The sequence below is a fragment of the Nomia melanderi genome, chromosome 10, assembly GCF_051020985.1.
Source record: "Nomia melanderi isolate GNS246 chromosome 10, iyNomMela1, whole genome shotgun sequence".
Taxonomy (NCBI): domain Eukaryota; kingdom Metazoa; phylum Arthropoda; class Insecta; order Hymenoptera; family Halictidae; genus Nomia; species Nomia melanderi.
The window spans coordinates 17,527,334-17,550,894 of NC_135008.1; the positions used below are offsets into that span (position 1 = coordinate 17,527,334).

A 23,561-nucleotide genomic window follows, 5' to 3' on the forward strand; every position below is an offset into this window, starting at 1 on the left:
TTTTACCGACTTAATGTAATTAACGAAATTAAAAGACCATTTCCCTCAAATCGATAAAACTTGACCAATTTACGTCGCGTTTAGTCTCATTTAATGAAAAGAATCTCAACATTTCATCGGTATTACAAGTGAGAAAGTAAGATAGAAATTCTCTCCATTGCACGTTTATATTTGACGCGTGCAACGTCAGTTTGAAGTTCCGCGTCTCGATCCTCGATGATTTATACCGCGTTTATACCGTTTCTGCGTATTGTATTCATTTTTTGTCCCTGTCTACTGGGATCACGTTACACTGAGCTCGTGACAGTAAGTAGTGGGGGAAGAGTAGGGACTGTAGGGGGAAGAGTAACAACAGATTTTGTGGAATTTAAGAGAGCATTACTGATTATTCAACTGAAACTATTTTCAAGATCATTTCAATTGCGAAAGAAAAAAATCAAAACCAGTCATTTTTACTGGTATGGTAGTTCTAGTATTAAACAATCGATTTCATCTGTATAAATCTATATTATATAAAAATATTATATCTGTATAAATCTAGTATTAAACAATCGTTTTCATCTGTATAAATAATGTACAAATGATTCTTGAAACCAATAGTCGTAAAACGTTGCAAAGGTAGGTGTTAAGGAACGAAGTGTTGCATGACTAACCTACCGATACCTTAGATATTGTATCGCCCCGCGACAAACACGACAAATCATCCTGCGAAAAACATCCTGACTCATAGATTCCAAATTCCTAACCAGCTAGCTTCCCGTACCCGATTACTCATCTTGCCCCTTTTGCACTCTACCCTTATGCCGACCATTTCCAGTAGTATATATATTACCATTTTTAACCAGCGAGTCAGCTCTCTGTAGTTCGTACTTGCGTGCGGAACTTACCGCTTACGAATAAAAACCTTCGAGCCTCTCTAACAAGTTGCGTTTAAATTCCTCAATCCGGAATCCAACACAAATTTGGTGTCAGAAGTGGGATTGTTCTGACGGCCTTTCACTCAGTTGCATTTGGACAGTCACTGTCTCACTGACGAAAGGGTGCTGATTTTCATCGGTTACATCGGAACAACAAGAAAAGAAGAGACTCGTCCCGAAGCTCAACATACACAACTGGTCGTATCTTCTGGATTCCTTGTGGCCCAGCACCATTGTGAGTTGCAGTCTCTCTTCGGAAGGAAGAAACCGTACCGTCGCATCGTAAGTACTGAACTCCAGATATTCTCAACGTATTATTTTTCAATTTCCGACTTATAATCCCATCCTCTTATACAAAAATGTCCCTAAATAATGACGTTAACACAAATATCACTTCCTCAGTAGCAATATCTTTGGATCATTTAATAAGGCTGTTGCCAAAAGAATTCGATGGCGACAGAACAAAGCTACGTTCGTTTATTAAACAAGTCGACGCCGTGTTTGAATTAGCTAGCCCTTCGCAAAAGCCAGTCCTTTTATTATTTGTAAAAAATAAGATCGAGGGTAAAGCCCGAGATCAGATTGACATACACTGTAATCTCACTACGTGGGAAGAAATTTCTGAACTATTGTTAAATCTATACCAAGATAAGAAATCTCTAGAACAACTTATGGAGGAGTTGAACTCAATTCAACAAAGCCGTAACGAGAACGTTTCCCAATTTTACCAAAAGTTAGAGGAACTTCAATCGAGAATTTTAGGAACTATTCATTCAACAGACTGTGAGGTTAACACATTAGCAGGACGAGTAGCGATGGTAAATGAAATGACTCTCAATCGTTTCGTGTATCATTCTCACCCACAAATATCTCAAATGTTGAGATACCGCGACTTCCCCAATATTAATAGTGCTTTTACGGCAGCTTTGGCAGAAGAGAAAGCGTTACGCATGAGATACGATAACTTTCAACGTTGTAGAATTTGTAATAAATCAAATCACAATACTAACGACTGCTATTTAGGGAGACAAAAACCACACCCTAGTAAAACGATCAACTTCACTCAATCGAACCGGAACAACGCGTCCAGTAGTATGAAACAGTGTAGGTATTGCAAAAATTTCGGCCACAGTATAGAAGAATGTAGAAAGCGGGAATATAACAATTCAAGACAAAATAATGGATCTCCTCGCCAGTCAAATCCTAACAATTTTCAAACAAACCGACAATATCCAAATTCTAATAACTCATATCTTCATCGACCAAATCCTAATAATTCCTACACATATCGAAACCAACCAAATTCTAGCAATTTTCGTACTTACCAACAGAATCCAAATTCTCTTAATAATCACTCGCGAGATGTTAGGTATCAACAACAAAACCCACTCACTTCCAATATAGATATACCGAATACGACCGAGTTACATAATACCGTGTCAGGAAACTCTCAAACTGGAAATTTTCGTCAGGCATATTATCCACCGAAACCCCCGAATTTGGTGGAAGAAGCGACGACAGAATTCAATCTCATGAGTACACGATAAATTCTTCGAGTTCGTTCCTACCTAATAACGACCAATTAGCCATACTCTTCGAATCAGACAATTCTAACAGCCCCGATAAACTCCTAAAATTTCTTGTTGACACGGGTGCTGCCATTTCTCTAATCAAAGCACACAGTATATCTAGATATGATGTTAATAACGATAATTCTACTATATTAAACGGGATTGCGCCAAACGTTTCTATTCAAACTCTGGGAGAAACCGAACTTTCTTTAAACATTAAGGGCAGGAAAATTTGTGGAAAATTCCAAGTAATTGATTCCCCCAATAACATCCCTTTCGATGGCTTGGTAGGTCACGACTTCCTAAAAACTCACAAAGCAGCAATTGATTACTTAAAAATGACCATGTCGCTAAGAAATATACCACTTCCTATACCCTTATGTCAAAACACTCTTCAGAAATCCATTGATATAATTAGAATTAATGCTCGAACCGAAACGGTAATTCCAATAAGGATATTAAACCCCCAGCAACTACAAACGGGGACGATAACTGCGCGCAAATTAAATAACGACGACTCTCTCCTAATACCTCATTCGATTGTTCGGGTACGCGATGATGGTACTGCCTTGACAACAATAATTAACACTTCTTGTAAATCACAAGTGATCGATATGCCTAAATTTTTTATCGAGCCAATCCCCAGTCATTCCTTTATTTATAGTTTAGCCGCAAATCAAGAATCAAATTTCACTGAAACCAGATTACGAGCATTAAATGAGAATTTACGACTGGATCACCTAAATGCGGAAGAGGCCCAATCCATCAAGGAAATCTGCACTAAATTTCATGACATATTCCATTTACCGACGGACCTATTAAGTCGAGCGACAGTAGACCCTCACACGATTCCCACAACCAATGAAATACCTATACATGCAAAACTTTACCGGTACCCTCAAATCCATAAGAACGAGGTAGACAAGCAGATTGAGAAAATGTTAGATCATGGCATCATTAAACCATCTACCAGTCCTTGGTCCAGCCCACTCTGGGTTGTCCCCAAAAAACCAGATTCAGCCGGAGGAAAAAGGTGGCGAATAGTAATAGATTATCGAAAGCTCAATGAAAAAACGATAGGCGACGCCTACCCACTACCAAACATCGAGGACATTCTTGATCAACTAGGACACGCACAGTATTTTAGCATTCTAGATCTATCAAATGGATTTCATCAGATTCCAATAGATCCTAGAGATAGTCAAAAAACAGCGTTTTCAACGCCAAATGGGCATTATGAGTTTACTCGAATGCCCTTTGGTCTTAAGAATGCCCCGGCCCACTTTCAAAGGGTCATGAACAACGTTCTAACGGGTTTAAATAGTACACAATGCTTCGTATATATAGATGATTTTGTCATCTATGGATCTAACTTAGATGATCACAATCGCAAGTTGAAAAACGTATTTCTTAGACTTCGAGAAAATAACTTAAAATTACAACCAAGTAAATGCGATTTTTTAAAAAAGTCATGCGAATATTTAGGTCACTTAATTTCCGACAAGGGTGTACAGCCGAACCCAAAGAAAGTAGACAGCCTGCAAAAGATCTCAAAACTGCGCAACCAAAAAGAAGTTAAAATGTTCTTGGGTATGATAGGGTACTATAGAAAATTTATTTCAAATTTCGCTACGTTAGCAAAACCCCTAACTCAGTTACTCAAAAAGGACGTGCCATTTGTCTGGAGTGAAGAACAGGAAAAACCGGTCGAAACTTTAAAAGAAAAACTAATCAGTAAACCGATCTTGCAATACCCCGATTTTTCAAAACAATTCATCCTTGCCACAGATGCATCCAACGTCGGTATAGGCGCGGTACTTTCTCAAATTAACAACGGTCAAGATCTTCCAATCGCTTATTATTCACGAACTTTAAATAATTCGGAACGTAATTATTCGACTACAGAAAAGGAACTACTAGCAATTGTCAACTCCGTAGAACACTTTCGACCTTATTTATTCGGCAGAGAATTCATCATCTATACCGATCATCGTCCACTCCAGTGGCTTTTCAATTGTAAAAATCCATCGTCAAAATTAGTCAGATGGCGGCTTAGATTAGAAGAATACCAGTATACGATAAAACACAAACCAGGCACCTCCAACTCAAACGCAGACGCTCTATCTCGACTCGTCACTCAAAATTCGATAAATATAAGTACACAACAAGTTCCATCCTACAACGACTTTATCAAATATCATTACACGAATCAAAATCCCATATCTTATGAATTCGAAGGAGGAACCCTAGCATCACTTACTGATCCTATAGCAGTATTTTGGTCCCAAGATCTTCATGAGAACAATCAATACTTAAACTACGTACAGTCGAAATTTAGCATAGAAAATCTCAAACCAGAACTAAATGGATTGTCTAAAGTTCAAAATAAAAAGCAAACTTTCTATTTTCTATATCCTCTGAACTCACCTTTTGATAGACTAGAGTATAAAAATATATTTGAGTGCCTCTTGAAATTGAAATCGTTAATAAAAACTCAGAAATTCATTCTCATTCCTCCCAATCATAAGAAATATAGTAATATCAAATTAGATCAACTATGTGAAATGCTAAAATTCATATTTCCTAACAATGAAATCCGATTGTTCCCATCTGAAAGAATTAATCCGCGAACACCAGAGGAAATACAAAAGATCCTAAAAGAAAATCATGATAGTAAACTAGCGGGACACTACGGCTTCAATAAAACTTATGCAAGAATTAAGGAGCAATATTTTTGGCCATCTATAAAATCAGACATAAGGAAGTATATTCAGTCGTGTCACTCATGTCAAATGAACAAAACAAATTTTAAGCCTATTAAGCAACCTATGGAAATAACTACAACAGCTGAAAAGCCTTTTGAGAAATTAGCCATAGATATTGTAGGGCCATTACCACTCACCGAGAACGGGAATAGATTCATCCTTACTGCACAAGACGATCTGACAAAATTTTGTTTTGCCAAAGCCATTCCAAATCATGAGTCTTTAACTATTGCAAAATCATTGATGAATATATTTACCCAATTTGGAATACCACAAACTTTCTTGACAGACCAAGGCCCAGATTTTATGTCCGAATTAATAAGGGACCTAGGAAATTTATTAAAAACAAAACATATCTGCACCAGCCCATATCACCCCCAAACCAATGGAGGTCTAGAAAGATACCATTTAACACTAAAAGATTATTTAAAACACTACATAAAAGCCAATCAAACAGACTGGGACGAATACATTTCATTCGCAACCTTTAGTTATAATACTTCAATTCACAGATCCACTAACCTAACACCATACGAACTTCTTTTTGGACGAAAAGCATATCTACCCTCTTCCATACTGAAGGAACCAGAATTCCACTATACCTATGACGACTACATCCGTTCATTACAAAATAAATTAAACACTTCTTTCAAAACAGCAAGGGAAAATCTAATTAACTCCAAAAATAAGAGTAAAGAACAGTACGATAAAAAAATTAACCCGACAAAATTTAAAGTCAATGATCTCGTATGTATATACGAGAAACGAAACAAGGTAGGACTTAGTAAAAAATTATCGCCCAATTTCAAGGGTCCATTCAAGGTCACACAAATACATCCTAACAACACAGTAGAACTTCAAATAGGAAAAAGAAGAACTACTTATCACTCCAACCTTCTTAAACGTTATGTTCCAGATGATTTCGACAATCCTACTGCTACTCCTTCCTCTAATTCCTAATACCATCTCCGAAGCTCCGTACATCAATACACCCCTCACTAACACGAGTGGAATTTTTTATAGAAAGTTAGGAGAAGCGAAAATCTCGAACACCGAACTACACCTCATAACATACGTCAATATGACTTATCTATCTCAAGCGAAAGCTCTTTTAGATTTCCATTTTTCTAAATCACAAGAAATTTGTAAGCTACTATTAAAAGAAGTCGTAGTATCGAAACAACAAAAGTCTCTTTGCGAGCAAACCCTACAGTCTGTTCAAAATGAATTACAAAATATCGATGACAAGAAAAAAATACTTAACGGATTAATAGGACGTGATGTAAAGCAGCGTAAACGACGTGGATTAATCAATGGAGCTTCTTACATTTTAAATTGGCTAATCGGCACCCCAGACGCTGACGACGCCAAATATTATTCCGATAGCATAAAAGCCTTACTAAACGATAATAGACAAACCCAAACTCTATTAAAATCTCAGATACAGATAGTTTCGAGCACTATAAAAAATCTTAATAATTCGATTCAATCTTTAAAACTTACAGAAGACACCTTGAACAACAATATGCAACTAATTAATAAGTATATGTCAGAAACAGATAACTACATATTAAACCTCTCGTTAGAAGCAACTATTATGGAACAAGTGGCCACCTTACTTTCCCTATGCGTTCAAGTTTCAGATCACTTTGATAAAAACATAGAATCTATTAACTTGGGAAATCACAATATAATCTCTCCATTCTTAATAACTCCAAAGGATCTTTGCGAAGAGCTGATTAATTACAAAGGTGAATTTGAGTTAATAATCACACCGACCTACAAGAATTTACCCAAGATATACAAATTAATGAAACTTCACAGCATTACGATAAACGAACTCGTAGTATTTGTTATAAAACTACCACTCGTAAAAAGAACAAATTTTGATCTGTACAACCTGATTCCACTACCCATCCAACATCATAACACCTCTGTCTTCTCGTTCATTACACCTCAAAACCCGTACCTACTCCTCTCCCAACAAAAATCCAACTTCGCCGTCCTGTCGGATTTGAGAGACTGCGTTGAATATCTGGAAGGGAAGTACGTGTGTAGCAACGTAGACTCAGCCAGAACCACAGAAGAGTCCATCTGCGAGGTCCTGCTGCTGTCACCGCATGTAAGGCAAATTCCACAGGACTGCACGACGAAAACAATAAGTGCCGAAATGGAGATATGGAACTACATCGGAAGCAACCAGTGGCTGTATACCCTACACAAGCCGACCACACTGACAATCATCTGTGGTGAGAGCAACACTGATCACATGGAAGACATTGTTCTAAAACAAACTGGTTTGATACAGTTACACAGTGGTTGTAAGGGGTATACCATGATATATTCGTTGGAACCCACAAGCTATGTAAATAAAAACATCAGTCATTACGTTCCTCGAATCAACTTAACTGAAGACGACTGCTGTATTCTAGCAACAGATTATTTACACCATAAAGCGGCAGCACCCTTGAAACCTATAAAACTTACAAATATCGATTTAAACGAATTAAAGTTCAACAGCAAAAAACTCAGTGAACTCGACGGACTACTAACTCATCGTCTGAAGGAGCCATTTATCGTTACCCACACTAGTTGGTACACGATAACACTAGGAGTAGTAGCTGCCATTCTAATCCTCATCCTCGTTGGAAATTGCTGTCGCTGGCTTGGCTGTTGGAACTTGCTCAAGCGCCTCTGCTGCTTCACCAGGAGCCCCAGAACAGGGGAAATTGTGCCACCAATAATTAAAAATTTTGTTCACTGTAACTTCGATGCAAGCAATCATAGCGAACACAGGGACCATTCCAATGACATGGTCCTGTTTGAAAGGCGTGGAGGGGTACAATGTTCCGAAGAACAAACAACGCCTACTAACATCAGCGAGGAGAGGACCACTGACCAGCCTCAATCCAGAACCAACTCATACAATCTACGACCCAAGGTTGGACCACGAACGCGGAAAAGTTCAACCCCTTTGTAATCACAGAACCCGTACAATTATTCGTAACCATCAATTGCTAGTAACGACAGTCCATGTCAACTTTTCGTTATCAAATTTGTACACTTATATATGTAATATCATATTATATTAACACATTTATCCCTCATCATCAAACTACCTCAGTACATTTATATGTAATATCATGTTAACGCATTCATCATTATAATATGTAATTTAAGCTTATATATATAAGATTCTGCATAATTAGAGTAGGCTCCAATATTTAATTGTAAGTTACAATATCTTTTCTTAAATCGCATTATTAGTTAAATTAATAATTCTAGATCATTAAGATCCTCCTCCAAAAATTATAATTTTTGGACTACAAGGGGGGAGGTGTTGCATGACTAACCTACCGATACCTTAGATATTGTATCGCCCCGCGACAAACACGACAAATCATCCTGCGAAAAACATCCTGACTCATAGATTCCAAATTCCTAACCAGCTAGCTTCCCGTACCCGATTACTCATCTTGCCCCTTTTGCACTCTACCCTTATGCCGACCATTTCCAGTAGTATATATATTACCATTTTTAACCAGCGAGTCAGTTCTCTGTAGTTCGTACTTGCGTGCGGAACTTACCGCTTACGAATAAAAACCTTCGAGCCTCTCTAACAAGTTGCGTTTAAATTCCTCAATCCGGAATCCAACAGAAGATTTACACCCTCCAGTCACCTATATATATTTTTTATAACTTCCCCATCACATCATCGATAAAAAATTGTGTTTTTGATTCTGTAAAATCTACAGAATTATGCTATATAAAAGTTTTAGGTATCTATAGGGGGAAGATTTTCGCACTTTTTTAACATCCACTTTTACCTGCACTCAATGTTCGACTATAGTAAAGATATTGTTAACAAAAAGAATTTAATGAGACTTATGTCCTAATGAAATGTGTTATGTTAAATCTCTAGATAGTATGAAGATGATTCAATGTTTCTTTTAATCATTATGCAACTTTCGTATTATAATGCTTCCGCGAAAAAACATATTTACTTTTATATTAATATTTTATTTACACACATCGACCGTTATCATTACATCTGCTACTACCACGCACAAAAATATTCCCAACGCCCACGAAGGAAATTACGATGACGCTTTATTTAATCAAATATACTTTTCGTCGGAGGTAGTCATATCCAGTGATGAAGTAAAAGTTCCGCGTACGACGCATTTAATAGTTGGTAAAAAGTGATTAAAATCTGTTTCGCCAAGCCGTATCCTTTCACGTTCCCAATTCCGAGTTTATTGATAACCTTGTGTGGCGGAACTTCCGTATGCGATGTCCTCGAATTAATCATCTGATGGCGTGGGTATCCTTTTAAAAACTACGTCCATGTGTCTGCGCGTTGGTCTTCGTGCGTGCACCCCATCCTCGTCGGGGTTCGTCAGCGGTTAATAGTATGCAAATGAATATCTCGCAAAACAGTATGCAAATAAATACCGTAAGCTAAATATGGAGACGTCGGCCTCTCTCTCTTTCTCTCCCTCTCTCTCCCTCTCTCCCTCTCTCTCACTCTCTCTCTCTGCCTCGGCCTGTCTTCCACCCACGTTCTTTTTTTCCGCGTCGCGTCAGAATAAGTTAATACGTCTGCGTAAACGCGACGGAAACGGCCCTCGAGCTTCACGAGGGGTCGGCCAGGAATTTCCTCGCGTTTCACAGTACAGTGCACAGTTGTACAGGAGGTTAGTTTTGGCTTGTAAAAATCCCGGCTGCAGCGGACGCGCGCCGCGGGTACTCCATTTCCTTTTTTCACCTTAGGGCCGCACGTACGTACCAAGACTGCGACTTCAGCAATGCTAAAGTAATGCACCAGCCCACTCGAGTACCGACAAAACACGTGTACATACTAGGTATGTATGTGCATTCGTGTTGTTTTTTAGCTGCTTCTAAGAATTCACTCGACTACTTCTGATTATTATGATGTCCGCCTCGTGTTGTTCTTCCAGCTTTCCACTTTGTTTTCAGTAATTAGTTGAAGTGGTAATATTCGTGATGACTACTTTCCGCTATTAACATCGTGAGAAAAGAGTCATTCGACTATTTCTGCTGTATCACAATTAGAATGTTGTTAGAGTTTCAGATTTTTCAATATTCTTCATTCCTCGGGAAGAAATCGATAAATATTATACAGTGCGGACCACAAAGTGTGATCAGCTTAGATTATTCTGCTGCTAGCTAACGTGTCCCTTAAACCGTGTTATTTCAGTTAGAAAAATTTCCGATTGAACCGCTGGAGGTTGAATAATCTAAGCTGATCACGCTTTGTGATCCACCCTGTATATGGTGAGTCTGGACGACTTGGAATAACTCGTAAATTGTTCACTATAAAACATTTTCCAAAGAAAAGTAACATGGTTTATAACAGTTTGTTCTTCTGTGAAAATATGAAGATGAGATGAGATGAAGAAGATTTTTAAGCAGAATGAATAATATTGTAGGAAGTTTGGTGTTGTTAGTGATAATTAATGTTCGAAACACTCAAAGTTGATAACAAAAACTATAATAAAACAGTTTATTAACAAAGACTATAACAAAAAGCATACAAAAATGCTACCGCTATGTTAATCATACAACCGCTCGCTCGCTAAAGTCACACCCAAAAGTCTCTCGCCCATACATTCCCACTCGTTCTTTCTATTTTGCACTTATACCTCCTTCTCATTGGATCTCTCTTACTCACATCCTAACCTTTCGTCCATGGTCAAAATTCACACGGTGACGTATACGCATACGTATTCATTTTCACGGTCCCAATCGCTCGGTCCCATACACTCTCTTTTCGCGCTTCTCCAAGCACTCGACTTTTTCACATGCAATCACCATTATTTCCAAACAAGCCGTTGTCGCCCAGTCGTAAGCCGACACTGACCACACGCGCGAACAGTCACCGACTCACACCTTATAGGTTTTTCAAAACGCATTCACTCCACTTCTCGCAAGACAAGCCAGCGCCATCCCATCGCAAGGCGACACCGGCCATCTATAGGCACACTCGACCATCCATACCCACAATATTTCTTCTGGATTCGCGAATAGAGTATTAAATTCTGCGTACAAATGTATTGAAGAAGACTGGGTCTAAAATTACTATCATACTACGATATTATTTAATTAATCGTCATGTAGCAGAGAAGTGGTCTTGTCGATATATCTGTAACACAACTTCGTTTATCACGGTAGATAATGTTTTAAAACATAGTTCTCTGTGGATTAACATCATTAACGTGAGATAACGTAGTAAGGTAGACCAAGGCGAATCGGAACAGTTCAAATTTAACAGCAAAAAATTAATAGATAAAACTTGGAATGAATATTTTGTTCACAAATGTGGGATGAATGATTCGTTATGTGTGCGTGCGGACGACCGGGTCATGTTGTGACGAACCGACGCCGTTATGTTTGGGGAAATAAAGTGACTGCGTTTAGAAAATCTTGAGTGGCTGAAAGAATGTGAGGAAGAGTGTCTGGAACGGAGCGACTGGACCGTGAGAAAAGCGTGTACGTGACCGCGTGAATTTTGACTATGGACAAAAGGTGCGAATGAGAAGGGTGCAAATGGAAGAGAGAAAGAACGAGTGGGGGTGTGTTTTAAAAGCGAGTGGGAATGCGTGGGCGCGAGACTATTGCGTGCGATTACCGAGCGAGCGGGTGAGTGCGTCTTTCTTGAAAGACTTTTGTGCAATACTTCGAGGAGAGAACTTTTGGGCGAGACTTTGGCGTGTGATGAGCAAGCGAATGTTTAAGATACCAGTCGAAATATATTTAATATTATAACCAGCGGGTGTTATTAGAGAATCAACCTCCCCGTTCCGAAAGAATCCTACAAATTAGGAACTCGTCCGGGATAATAGAATCTTACATAAATTTATTATTCATATACATTTAGCTTCAATATTAGTAAAGTAACATTTTTAAAAATTAAAAGATCTTCATTTTATAAAGGAAAAACTGAAAAATGAGAAATATTCGATTCGTCCAAAATCCGGGGTAATAAGAAATAATACATACTACCATTGAATAGTTTAGATTAATACAATTGGCGATATTGAGACGATATTCATTTGTTTGAACATACGCGGGACACGAAGAGAAAATCTACCGAAGCCGACGTTTTCCACCAGTATTTATAACAATAATCAATTCATTATTGATTAAAGGTAAACGTTATATATATCGTTAAAATCGTTTTGAACAATACAAAATAAACGGACATTAATGGAAATACGTAGTTCCGTTTAAAAAAATTGCAGTGACCTTGAAATCTCTTTAAATAGCAATGTGAAAAGAATCAAAACAACTCACTAAATGTCTTCCAAGATGTTGAATAATTATTATCTGAAACATTCTTTCACATCTTCAATAATTACGGAAACATTCATATGGATGTAATATAGGTGAGTTGTGGGATGTTGTTCACATGTAGCAACCACGGTATTTTGAATAGGCCAGAAAAAGCCATCTATCCGTTTGCTGCAACACGTTTGAATAATTATTTCACGCATGCTTCATCATCCGAAGAAAACGAGAGTAACGAATACTAATAGATTACCACCTAACTAACGGAAAGATTACAATATTTACGCTGGTGTATTATAACATTTAACGTTTTTAGAATTAAGAGTTATTAGTTTCCACGATCGATTAGAACATAAGCATTGCATCATGAAACAATTCCGTATTTTTATATTTAAGTGATATTTTAATCATTTTTAACAACTTAATAAACAACTATTGAGCAAAATCCATTGTAAATAACACTCAACATGGGCACCTAAGTAAGTGATATACGAATAAACAATTAGAAATCGGAATTGAAACAGTAAAGTTGCAATCAAATGAGTTATAACCGTTATCATACACTTATCTTCAACTGCATTTTTCATAACTTTTTTATTCCATTTTTTATTCCATAGGGTACGAAAAATTATACTGCAACAAAATGTTTTGTTGCGTATGTCGCCCAAAAATCGTCTATTTTTAACATCCTCCTTTTTCTTAGTAAATGCAGAAACAAAAAGAAAAAGAAAAATTGTAAAACTGATTAATCAGACAATATAAAAATTGATATAAAGTTGAATGTACAAAAAAAAACGCAAAAATTTTAAACCAAATTTTAAAACCGGTTATTTGACCGGTCGCAGTACGTTTACCGTTAAGTCCATGTGGTCCAACAATACATGTTGCATTTTCGAACGTTCCTCGTCGGTTCCACCAGCCATAGTTTATGTCTAATATATATGTTATTTTATTTAGTCTAGAAAATTATCACTACCACTTAGTCAGTTTTTCAAAACGCTCTATATACAATAGTTCTAGGGAATCATTCGAAATAATCTCGATGTTTATTTTAACACATTGTTGATCGGTCACGAGTTAACTCGTGTTTGCAGTTACATCAGCTATTTCAATTTTTGTAACGCAGGGTAATACAAAATATTGCAAAAGCAAAATATTAAAAGTTATATTAAAGATACGTCCAAAGTTTCATTTCAATTCAATGTATAAATAAAATAAATTAAAGATTAGTTAGATTGTCTCACTTTCACTTTTAATTACGGAATAGCTTCTACGTAAAATTGCTGATCAACAATGTGTTAAACATGCACCCTATGAAACACCTGAAAGAAATTCAAAGAATAAAAAGGGAAAAAAATAATTAGTAATGGAGAGAAACACTTATGACCTCTACTAACGATTTAATGAACGAATCACGGTCCATCACGCATCAAACTCGCATCCTAATTCTTTGGACAACAGAAATGCAGTGTAAACAATTTTTAGAGTAAGCCTGTTTTGGCTTTCTTCGAGATATTGAACCTTCGACACTCTTCGTCGTAAACTTGCGAGGTGCGTAGCGAAATGATCCGTACACATAGAATTCGTCGCGTTTTGTTGAAGTGTTAGCAATAACTTAAGACTACAATCTCGTGTGTTACTCTTCTTAAGCAACCACATCTACAAATTCAACAGGACAGAACAACCAAGGGCAAAGCATCATATTAAGAAATTCTACAGACATAACATACATAGTTCAGATACACCCATTTCAGTTGATGAGTTAATTTTCTTACTTTTTCAGTCTGTCTATGTATTGGATATATAATAGTATACAACAAATTTGAACTTCTTTTTGTATTTTGTAATAACCATTAGATGATCCTTATAGAGCTCCTAGCCCTAAATACAAATCCGAAAACCAAATTTCTGGGTCATTCCCAGTTTTCGAAAAACGTGGGTTTTTGTAAAAACAGTCGAATTTTTTAAAGAAAGAAGTGTTACGTGAAAACTGAAAACGATAGGCAGCTCAAATTTATCGTAAATGATAGAGGAGAGTTGCTTTTGAGATTGTTAATTTGTGAATACACATTTACGAGTAATTTTATTAGGAGTAATAATAAGGTGATTTAGTGATATAAAGACGTTAAACCATGTAATTATTTACAAAGTTATCAGACTTATTATTACGATTATGTATTACTAATATTAAATTACTAATATTACTAAACCTTTCAAAAATGTTACAATATTTGAAACTCAGTAAACAATATCTAAAGATAATCTGAGTCACATTTAAAAGTTCTTTCAGTTTTTTCTTAACCAATGTTATATCATATACAATATGTATATATTCGGTCCCCGTACATTTTTTCTCGGAAGCTATTGAGTTTTGGACCCATGTTCACTGGGGTCTTTTTATTCAATTTAGTGAGTTGTACACGCCCTATCATTTGTGCGCAACAATTCAGTTACACCTTGTATGTGCGTTAGTAAAATATAAAAATATCTAATTTTTGTTATTTTATTTTATAGATTTATAAGATATATAATTTTTCATTTGTGACGTTACATATCAAGTGGTACCAAACTTTTGACCGGTAGTATGTATATATACATAATTCCGGATCGATTTTAGTTTCCCAAAGAACGGCAAAAAACTTTTGTCTATACAGACACAATTAACACAGAACTCTTTCCTCTCTAGTAATCGACATCAGCGACCGTCAAATGACCGATGACGTAGCACCAGTATAAACCTTACTATCTATAAAATGTACGTTAAAAAGAGGTAATACTGCAGTAGTCAAGTGGTAACACAGATTTTCATAAAATCGGCACATATTATAAAAACCGATGTTTTCGTCAACTTTTTCCTTCGACAAGAATAATAGAGATTGGTATTGGAATTGGACGGGGCTGTTTTTCTCTGGATTGAGGGGGAATCAAAAGTGTCCTTTTTTACTTTATAATTGTCAAACGACCGTTGGATTCAAACTAGAAAGATTATTAACAATTACTTTATTTTTAAATTATTTTATTATACAGTAAAGGAATGGTCACCACCCCCAAAAAACTACTTCGACCAATACCAATCCCTATTCTTCTTCTCAGGGGAAAAAGTTGATGAAAACATCGGTTATTAAAACATCCGTCGATTTTGTGTAAATTAATGTCAGTGCCATAGTTTCTGTTTTAAATGGTTTACCCATTATATGTAAGTGCCTCGTCCGCCGTAATGTGTTTATAGAAACGGCTGATAAGTAACCGTTCTATGTTGACGCACGTGCTACCTTGGACGTGCACGTATAAGCACAGTTCAATGTAATTGTTTCGGACTACTTCGCGGCGGACTTTCAATTCATTTAAAATGGCTCGCGTAATCCGATAATGCTCTTTCAAAAAGTTAATTTCGGCGGAGTACGTTTGTGATGGCGAATAATGTTATTAGATGGACGTGATTTCTCCGGTGTAAAGTGCACTTTTGACCCTATTATCCTGCTACACCCTTTGACTTTATTTTGAATGGGCGCTGGTTGACTGTCGAATCAGTAACGTTCTCGACTAAGTAATGTTCTGAGTAATGTGTTTGGCAGGTGCGGAAACATCTAGGTAAACTCCTCTACAAATTTTTCCATCCGTATTTTTATAGTGGTTCTCGATATTCATTACGGTAGTCTTGATCAAGGATCAGGTCAGGACGCCGTAACAGTAATAGTACCAATAGTTTTTTGCTAATTATCTCAGAAAATAAGACCGAGCCGGAAGTATATTTCTTGTACAGAATGTCCCGGAACTGATGATGAAGGCAAGCGGCGGGGGGGGGGGGGGGGGGGGTGATTCTACGTGAAAAACTGAATCGAAAATATAGAATAAAATGTTCTCAGCTGAAGCTTGGTTTTCGAGAAAAATGAGTTTGAAAATTTATTGAATACGCGTGCGTGTACTTGATTCAGTTTCAACTCGACGGATTTCATTGTGGATTACCTCCATTCTATTTCGTAAAAGTCGTCAATGTTTCTATATGTTGAACAGGTCGACAATTCAGGTCGCGATTTTAAAAATACTCAGTTTTCAAGAATTCGTCTAATTTATGAACTGTTGAAAGTGATGTCCACGCTATTGCAAATAGCTGTGCTCTTATTAAATTGCGCCCAACATTTTCTAATACATCGCTATGCCGTTTTAATTGTTCCAACGCTATTATAATTTTTACTTTAATTATTCATCGCTCGTTATGTTATCACTATTCATAATCGATGATCCCACAAATAAAAATCTACAGGTGATAGGTTCGGGGATCGTGGCGGCCAAGGTATTTTGCCATCTCGGCCGACGCAGCAATGGTAATTCTCATTTAAAAAACATCTTACTCCACGACTATATTCACAGTAATTCGGAAACTAAAAACCCTGTCCCATAAGCATATTGTTCTACTCGGGACAGTTAGTGAAATTCGTAGAGCTGAAACTGGATCAAGTGCACGCGTACCTGACAAATTTTCAAACTTATTTTTCTGGGAAACAAAACTTCATATGAAAGATTTTATTCTACATTTTCGATTCAGTTTTTCACATAAAATCCCCCTCTGCTCGTTTATACCACCAGTTATAAGCCTGGGCAACGTAATTTAAAAAGGATGTAAGTCGGTGTTAACAGCGGAGACGTGTATGTGTACGTGTATCTATCAAATTAGGAGATTCATTTTCTTTTAAATGTATAAAAATGATACAAAAAAATTACATATAACAAACGTACTGGATGGTCTTCTTTTATTGTCATTAAAATACGTTCTTTATCTTTAAGAAACGACCTCACAGTTGTTTTCGGCAAATTTATTTTTCAGGTAATCTCAAATCCTTGCATTCCACTAGTATTTCCTTTTTTAACAGTAGAATTTAAGAATGAGGATATTTGGTGTTATGGTGCCATTACACATACGTAAATAATGTAGGAGAAAGAAAATATTTTGTTTGTATAAACAATATTTTTACTACATGGTTGCAATAAAACGATGAATCTAAATCAAATCGCGCGCACAATATATACATTCAGATATATTTATCTCACTCGAACACTTTCTGGAACATTCTTTCGTTAGCAGGCATTAATTTCACGTACATTTGGAATATTCTAGATTCGTTTAACCTGAACATCATTAACATATGAAAATCAATATTACAGAAAATCAATTGGTTTGTCCAAAATACTCCAATTTTTTAAACATTTATTCAAAACAGTCACAAGCACAGTCTCGCCGTTCATCTATTGCACACGCTTATCATTCATCCATACATCCATTCCAACAATAATGGTCTTGATTCTCGGTTAATTGCACTGGTGTACTAATGTTTACTATAACTATATTTCTGTAAGTTCTTAAATTGTCTATTAACTATATAATCTGAAATTGTTTACCCATAAAAACGCTGTAATCTACTGCACAACAAATTCTTTACTCAAATATGTTTCGGACTGATTCAGTTAAAACTAAATATAATACTGTTGGAGTTTCATACAAAGTATAATGGAACAAAAGATTGTGGCATTCGACGCGGACAGCTACGAGCCTAGCGCAGCAGCGCGGACCGTGGAGAGAGTCCGTCGTCTTTTCGATCGTCAATTGTCTCCAGCGTGGATCCAAAAAATGTATAAAAGGACGGATCCACGCTGGACGACCAGAGTTGTGTAAACCTGCAGGCACATCATTACGGCCCCATTCCGTGTAAAATTGGGTGGTCCTTCGACAATAAATTTAGACGGCACGAAGTGCAATAATTAGGGTCTAGTTTGTACCCTGACATTGGTCCTTCGAGCCGGATCCGAACCAGCGACCTATGGATCTGAATTAGATTGGAGCAGCAATCAATTCAACAGCAGTTGCATATCGAATGGAACAAAACAGTAGTTAACAAGTAAGGAAGATTGTCTCAAGATTTTGAACGAGAGCGCTGATTTCGAGTCAACGAACAGCAGTAGAAGACAACGAGCCACGTCCAGCAGCAGAGGAAAACGAGCCACGTCCAGCAGCAGAGGATAACGTACCGCGTCCAGCAGTAGAGGACAACGTACCGCGTCCAGCAGTAGAGGACAACGTTCAACATCCGAAAGGAGAAGACCGCATCCAGCGGCTAAGCAGAATATAGGATCCAGCCAGAAGCTAGCAGACACGCACGGGTGCAGCGTTACTTGCATCAGGCAGTGTCACTACACGTCCGTTCCTGTCACGTAAGCCTAGATTCCTATTTTCATCTGAGTTAGTAACGTTAAAATGGAACAAGAGTTAAAGAAATTAACTACCGAGCGCGGACAAATAAAATCTGCTCTGACTCGTTTTAGTCGGTATTTTTCGGAATCCGCGGCAACAGTCTCCGTTAAGGCTTTACAAAAACGCTTAGAGGCTAATGTAGATTTATACAATAGATACAATTTAGTTCAGAATCGGATCGAGCGGGCAGTTGAGGGAACAGACTCGGAAGCATCTCACGCAGCTGATAGGGATGCGTTTGAAGAAACATATTTCAATTTAATTGCCGAGGTAGAAATTTATATAGAACGCGCACAGGGAAATAGTACAGCAACAAACCAAGTTGCAGGACAGACAAGTTCCCCCACTCTTACAAACTCACCGGCCACGGTGAAATTACCGATTATTCAGCTGCCATCATTTGATGGGAGTTATAACGAATGGATTAGATTTAGGGACACTTTCACGAGTTTAATACATGAAAGTGAACTATCAGAGGTACAAAAATTCCATTACTTGAATTCCGCTTTAAAGGGTCCAGCCGCGCGGGTAGTTCAATCTTTGGGAGTTTCCGAGGCAAATTACCGGTTAGCGTGGGAAGCATTGAAATCGCGGTACGAAAATTCAGCCGCTATCAGAAAACATCATGTCTCAGCTCTACTAGATATGCCTAGCATCCAAAAACAATCATCATTAGCGCTTAGGAATTTAGTTGATGACGCAAGGAATCACCTAGCAGCCTTAAAATCACTAAATGAACCGGTAGAACTATGGGATACTTTGATTGTTCCAATCTTATCCAGAAAGTTAGACATAGCATCATTAAGAGAATGGGAAAAGGGTGCGACGACTTCAGATAGAGTTACGTTCAATAAATTTGCAGTATTTTTGGAAGAACGGTCACTGTATTTAGAAAGCGTTAGTGTCCCAATTCAACCCATGAAGACTGAAATCCCAATAGGAACAGCAGGTAGTCGCAAGCCTTTCCGCGCAACGGCGACCGTCGCAAGCACGCCGAGTACCTGTCCAGCGTGCGGTGCTGGGCACCCTTTGTTCCGATGCGACAAATTCAAATCGTTATCCATCGATGAAAAAACAAAAATAGTTCAGGCATCTCGCAGTTGCTACAATTGTTTGCAAACAGGTCATCGGGTACAAGCTTGCACACGAAAACACTGTCATATTTGCAATGGGAAACACCACGTATTGTTGCATCGGGAAGCTGCTCTTCAAGCAACCAACATTTCGACCGAGGAAGCGGGTCCTTCTGACTCCAATAAAATAACGTCGTGTGTCGCTAACGTTGATGGTAGATCATGGGAACACAGTGTACTGTCCACAGCAGTCATTTACGTGCAGAATGGAAGGGGACAAAGATTAGAATGTCGGGCACTACTTGATTCAGGGTCTCAGTCGAATTTTATTACATACGAATTATGCAAAAGATTAGGTATTAGTTATGAGTCGACAGAAATGCAGGTGTCAGGGATAGGCGGAAAAATAAAAATAGTACGAGATAGAGTCAACATAAAGGTAACTTCACGGCTTAACAACTTCAACGCCGATATTTCATGTTTAGCAATAGATAAAATTACTCAAGACATGCCGAACATCAGCTTAGATAAATTAGCGATATCCGTACCAGCACATGTTAGATTAGCAGATCCGGATTTCGACAAGTGTCGGCCGATCGACATGTTAATCGGTGCCGGATTGTTCTGGCATCTGTTATGCGTCGGCCAACAAAGAGCAGGGACCAACTTACTGTGGCAAAAGACGCAGCTAGGTTGGATTTTAGGAGGAACGGTCAGTTGGCCCATTCAGAATAAATCTCCGATTCAACGGTGTCATCTCGTTACCAATCATGACCTGTCCAATCAATTAGAACAATTTTGGAAAATTGAAAACGTAACCATAGAGCATAAAGACAATATAGATGACTGTGAATTACATTTTCAAGCCACGACACGTAGAGACGGAACTGGACGGTACATAGTACAAATTCCGCTCAATGAACAGGTCGGGAAATTAGGATCATCCCGACAGCAAGCAGAAAATAGGCTCAAGTCACTAGAAGCTAAATTCATTAGGCAACCGCAGTTACGAGAAGAATACGTGAAATTTCTTAATGAATACGAAATGCTAGGTCATATGTCGCGAGTTCCAATTTTAGAATCAGATGCCGGGTTATCATTTTACCTTCCTCACCACGCCGTAATCAAAGAAGGGAGTACAACAACGAAACTTCGTGTTGTATTCGATGGATCGGCAAAAACAAGCACGGGCATTTCACTAAACGACACTCAAAGGGTCGGCCCAACAGTTCAGAGCGAATTGATAGACATCCTCCTACGGTTTAGAACACACAAATACGTATTATCAGCAGACATAGAAAAAATGTACAGGCAGATCTTAGTAAAACCAAAGCAGCGTTGCTTGCAACGAATTCTATGGCGGCCAAATCAAGATTCTCCAATTGAGACGTATGAATTAAATACGGTAACGTACGGCACTGCCTCCGCGCCATTTCTAGCCACGCGTGTTCTGAAACAACTCGGGTTAGATTGTGCAGTAGAAGCTCCCACCGTTAGCACAATCATTATTAACGATTTTTATGTCGACGATTTACTAACTGGCGCAGAAACAATGTCAGAATTAGAGCAGATTAAAGAAACTTTGTCGGACATTTTAGGAAGGGCAGGGTTAAAACTACGAAAATGGGCTACCAACAGTTCGACGTTCTCACAACATTTAGATATAAAGGATAAAATGTCAAGTGCTGATAAGAACACAAAAACACTCGGGTTACAGTGGTTACCAGCTAAGGACGAGCTTTGTTTCACAACTACGCCGTCGCTACATAAACGTGTGACAAAACGCACAATTTTGTCTCAGATAGCACAGATTTTTGACCCATTAGGTTTAGTCAGTCCGGTAATAACTAATGCAAAATTAATAATGCAGCAATTGTGGCAACTGCAGACAAACTGGGATGAATCAGTGTCCCAGGGTTTGTATGACCAATGGATAGAGTTTGTTAAAGAATTAGCTTTTTTAAATGAATTGAAGATTCCTCGTCGAGCACTTATCGCTACGGGGAAGGTAGAGTTAGTTGGCTTCTCCGACGCATCAGAGAAGGCGTATGGGGCATGCGTTTACCTACGGTCAAGCATTAGACCAGGTGAATGGGAATCTAGACTTTTATGCTCGAAATCGAGAGTTGCCCCTCTAAAAACCATAACTCTGCCTAGGTTAGAGCTATGCGGCGCGTTGTTACTTGCAAGATTAGTGCATAAGGTAAAATCATCACTTAGGATTTCTATAGATAGGGAATGGTATTTTTCTGATTCGACAATTACCCTTGCGTGGATTCGCGGTCATTCAAGTAAATGGAAGATTTTTGTCGCAAATCGAGTCACGCAAATTCAATTGGTAACCGACAAACGGAATTGGTCTCATGTTCGGTCACATGAAAACCCCGCAGATTTAATAACTCGTGGAACTACCCCCAAACTACTGAGCACTAGTGAATTATGGTGGTCAGGTCCGTTATGGTTAAAGAATGAGTCGAATCTCTGGACACAATCAATAGAAGAGACAGTTGATATCCCAGAGCAAAAGAAACCCATAATATCAGTGGCCACCGTCACCCTTGCCAACAACAAAATCATTGACCGGTACTCTGACTTCGAACAATTACTGAGAATAACATCTTATTGCCTCCGGTTCATTAACAATGTGCGGAAATCCAAAACAAATAAGGTAACGAGGTCAGGAAGTAGTAGCTTATCAGTAGTAGAATTGCAAGAAGCTCAAAAAACATTAATACGTGTGGTGCAAGCAACAACGTTTCCCAACGAATCTCTCGCGTTAAGTAAAAATCAGAGTATACCGAAACAAAGTCCATTACAGGCATTGGCCCCGTTTATAGATGAAACAGGAATTATTAGAGTCGGCGGGCGTCTGAGTAATGCGCCTATTACATACAATAAAAAGCATCCCATTTTATTGCCTGCAAAACACCATTTAACTGATTTAATTATTAAAAGGGAACACAATAGATTACTTCATGCGGGCTGCCAACAGGTCATTGCGTCACTTCGTGAAAACTTCTGGCCGATAAATTGTACAAGAAATGTGAAGAGAGTAATTAGAGGCTGTGTTAGGTGCTTTCGAGCCAATCCACGGGGAGTGCAGTACCCTATGGGCCAATTACCGGCTGCTAGGGTGACACCTGCACGACCATTCGCCACTTGTGGCGTAGATTACGCAGGTCCGTTCTTAACTAAGGAGCGTAGTCGTAGTAAAATAACAATAAAATCATATATATGTATCTTCATATGTTTCGCCACTAAAGCAATACACATAGAGTTAGCCGTAGATTTAAGTACAGACGCATTCATCAATTGCCTCAAACGTTTTATAGCTCGTCGAGGTCGCTGTCATACCATTTTTTCGGATAATGGAACGAATTTTGTAGGAGCGAAGAATAAACTGAGCGATTTAGATGCATTAGTAGGAAGTAGCGATTATAATACGCGCATCAGTAGTTTTTTGAAGAAAGATCGTATACAATGGCTATTCACACCTCCCCATGCTCCACACTTTGGAGGGTTATGGGAAAGTGCAGTTCGATTAACGAAATATCATTTGAATCGCGTCATTGGACAGCAGAGATTAACATTCGAGGAACTATACACGCTACTAACACAGATAGAGTCATGCCTAAATTCCCGTCCTCTCAGCCCCATCTCCTCAGATCCGAATGACT

The 23,561-nt window shown here is 38.1% G+C and overlaps 2 protein-coding genes across 9 annotated transcripts in view; one reads left to right on the top strand and one right to left on the bottom strand.

Moving 5' to 3' along the window:
* LOC116428762 (beta-1,4-glucuronyltransferase 1) overlaps window positions 1-23,561 on the bottom strand; it is a 176,695-nt gene that overhangs the window by 134,649 nt on the left and 18,485 nt on the right. The window lies entirely within an intron of this gene.
* On the top strand, window positions 867-8,876 carry LOC143174962 (uncharacterized). The gene is made up of 2 exons (XM_076371288.1): window positions 867-1,199; window positions 6,170-8,876. Exon 2 carries the CDS (start codon window positions 6,170-6,172, stop codon window positions 8,231-8,233), a length of 2,064 nt encoding a protein of 687 aa, XP_076227403.1. The 5' UTR covers window positions 867-1,199; the 3' UTR covers window positions 8,234-8,876.